Source organism: Lepisma saccharinum, chromosome 25 (assembly GCF_977018435.1).
Source record: "Lepisma saccharinum chromosome 25, izLepSacc3.1, whole genome shotgun sequence".
Taxonomy (NCBI): domain Eukaryota; kingdom Metazoa; phylum Arthropoda; class Insecta; order Zygentoma; family Lepismatidae; genus Lepisma; species Lepisma saccharinum.
Window position 1 is genome coordinate 61,568,642 of NC_139253.1, and position 2,952 is coordinate 61,571,593.

At 42.4% G+C, this 2,952-nt stretch overlaps 1 protein-coding gene across 1 annotated transcript; it reads right to left on the bottom strand.

The window, feature by feature from the left end:
• Positions 1 to 1,604: 1,604 nt before the first annotated feature.
• Positions 1,605 to 2,669, bottom strand: LOC145978805 (uncharacterized). Its single transcript, XM_083111623.1, has one exon. The coding sequence runs from the start codon at positions 2,667 to 2,669 to the stop codon at positions 1,605 to 1,607; it is 1,065 nt and encodes a 354-aa protein (XP_082967749.1).
• Between the last annotated feature and the right edge of the window lie 283 nt (positions 2,670 to 2,952).

The following is a 2,952-nucleotide window of genomic DNA, read 5'->3' on the forward strand; positions in this document are numbered from 1 at the left end:
GGAAAATTTAATCAAGATCCCCTAGAATGCGATTTTGGTATATTGCGGTCATTCACTTGTGATGATCATCCCTCCACTGTGGATTTTCTGCACTTACATATGCTGCAATCAATTTACGTACCAGCAAAACTTGCTTTATTTTCGGGCGGAAACTGTGCATACAGGACTGAATCTCCTCTGACGTCTTTTGTTAATCAAATGCGAACTCTGGCAAGATCAACCGAAAATAAAAATCTTTCGGTGAAGAAGCAAGCTGAAAATAAAATAAGGGAAAAAATTTCCATTGTTGAAGATGAAATTCAAATACCGGACTAGGAAAACAACATACCGAACTTAAATGAACAAAGTGTTGGTAAAGAATACTTGGTGTATCATTTGGCAGGATACATAGTGCGGTATATTTCCAAAGTGACGGATTGTAAACTGTGTACAACTTTTCTGCACGGGGAACCAACTAATGTATCTGCCTCACTCACGCTAATCCAAGACTATGGTTCGGGTGACGTCTGAAATACCTTACCTATGCATCGAAAAGTGTTTATGATGTGCTGTTACGAGTGGAATAATTTATTGCAGAAAAAATATCATGTGCTAATAGTTTATGGGGTGATATATTTTTTGAGTGTTTGGACAATTTAAATATAATTGCTGTAAAAACTTCGCAATTAGGATGCTGTGAAGATCATGTGCTGCGTACGCTACCTAAACTCGTATTCCACTATCTGAAATGTTGATTTTTCTTCCGCACCAAGGAGATAAGAAAGGAATTAAGTGCCTCGAAGACATCAAAATCATCTCGGAAATTCTCCAAACTATCCAGCTGCTGAGCTTTTCTCCAAACGTAAGTAACATGCATTTTTGTTTCTTATGTAGTTAGTTATGTAAGCAACGCGAGAATCTTCCGTGCCCTCTCAAACGTCACCACTGCCATCTAGGCGGTGGACCACGGCAACTCAGGGAGTGCGCACACTATTTCTTCTATACGCTCTGGTAAAACTAAGAGAGCGAGAGTCGATTCAGTAAATTCAAGCCTTTTCTTTTCCTTGCTACCCCTTCCACCAAGCTATTGCCCAACATTGTTGACATGCAGAGAATTGTTTTTCTCCTTTGTCCAACAATGTCCCGCCAGTTTTAGCACAAACTAGACAAAGATAAGCCAAAACATTAAAAATAGATTCATTCTCTTTCTTGAGCACTGAAAAAAAAGCGACAATAAGAACTCACATTATTTATGCAAGGGAAAAATATTTACTTACATTAATCCGATGGCAGAGGTTCGATGCCTGTCAGATCTTCATCACAACTATCTTCCGATTCACTTTCCCCGTCATTTACTTGGATAATGAATCTTTCCAAATTTAAATCGTCTGTCAGCTGTGCACTTCCCACAATTTCCGCTCTTCGGTTTCAATGACATGCCGCACTGCGTCCGCTCAGTTACGCATGGAAATCTGAGACATGGCAATCTCAGTCAGTCTCTTGACCTCGTCCAACTTGAAGGTCTTGTTGTTGCACGCAACGTACCCTTTGACCTGAGCCCATATCATTTCAATGGGATTCAGGTTGCAATGGTAAGGTGGTAGACACAACATGGTGTGCCCGGCTCACTTCACCATTTCGTCGACAACGTATTTGTCATAGCTTGGCTTCATATGCGAAACGTGATCCAAAAGTTCCGCCTTGAGCACGTCAGCTGGAAGTACAGCGCCATTTTCGCTCAGCCAAGCTGATATGTCAGCCTTCTTCCAAGCAGTGGTTGGCAACTTTTCACATTTCACACTGTGATAGGGAGCATTATCCAGCACAATAACACTGTTCGGGTCAAGTTTTGGCAGAACAGATGAAAACCACTCCTCACAAACATCACCGTTCATTTCTTCGTGGTAGTCACCTGTAGTCTTTGACACAAAAATTAGCTGTGCACCGTCCACGAACCCACTTCCACTTCCAACATGAACAATGATGAGCCTCTTGCCTTTTCCTGACGGTTGCTTCATTCCGGTTGACAGTCCTTCGAGAAAAGCTTTCTTCCTGGAGGTGACAGTGCTATCGTGCCACGCCTTGCTCACAGTGTGTCCTGCGTTTACCCACGTCTCATCCAAGTAATAAATGTTCTTACCTTGCTTTCGCAGTTCCCTTATGGACCGGAGGTATTTTCGGCGCCAAAAAACAATATCGTCCCTGTCGATGAGTGCTGTCTGCCAACTTCGCTTCCCATACCCAACGTCCAACAAGAGGCGCTTTAACGTGGACGTGCTAAAATTGGGAAGATCCTCATCGTTATTAACATTCACCAATACCTTCCGCACGGTGGGTAGTTCTTGATTAAAAAAATAGGAGTGCACTTTGCGCCGTATTGCGCTTATTTCAAAATCGGTGTGCTTGTTCACACGAGCAACAACGTTGTGTTTCTTCCCGGGAGTCACAATTTCACCTGTCGTTTTTCGTTCTTTCAACGCACCGAAAACAGAAGACGCTGACACACCACTGCACTCGGACACCAACTTCAGCACCTCCTTCACTGTTTTTTCAGGATGCCACCGACAGAATGTTGCATAAACGTTCAGAACAATCTGCTTCTCACCACTTTTCAACGGCTGTCCTTGCCGATGTTTCTGAAAGAAACTCGGAGAACACGGAGACCTTCCTGCACGCATGGAAGTCGCCATATTTGAAACTGGCGCTACTTTCTTGCCGCTCACGTGATCAGTTGTAATTTATTCAATAATCACGTATTATTATTATAAGCAGAAATCTTTAATGAAAAGCTATTTCAAAATTCATATTCCGGGATAATTTACATATTTTTCTAGCATTGTCAAGCTTTTTTAAAACGGACTATATGCGGCGGAAGAAATCCGCTATTAGGTTGTTGCCAACCCCAATACCTTCGCACTAAGTCGGTGAAGAAACTGAAGTGGTGTGGCAAATGTCGGCACATGATAATTTGAT

Coding starts and splice junctions, on each gene's coding strand:
- LOC145978805 (XM_083111623.1), bottom strand. CDS start 2,669: ATGGCGACTTCCATGCGTGCAGGAAGGTCTCCGTGTTCTCCGAGTTTC.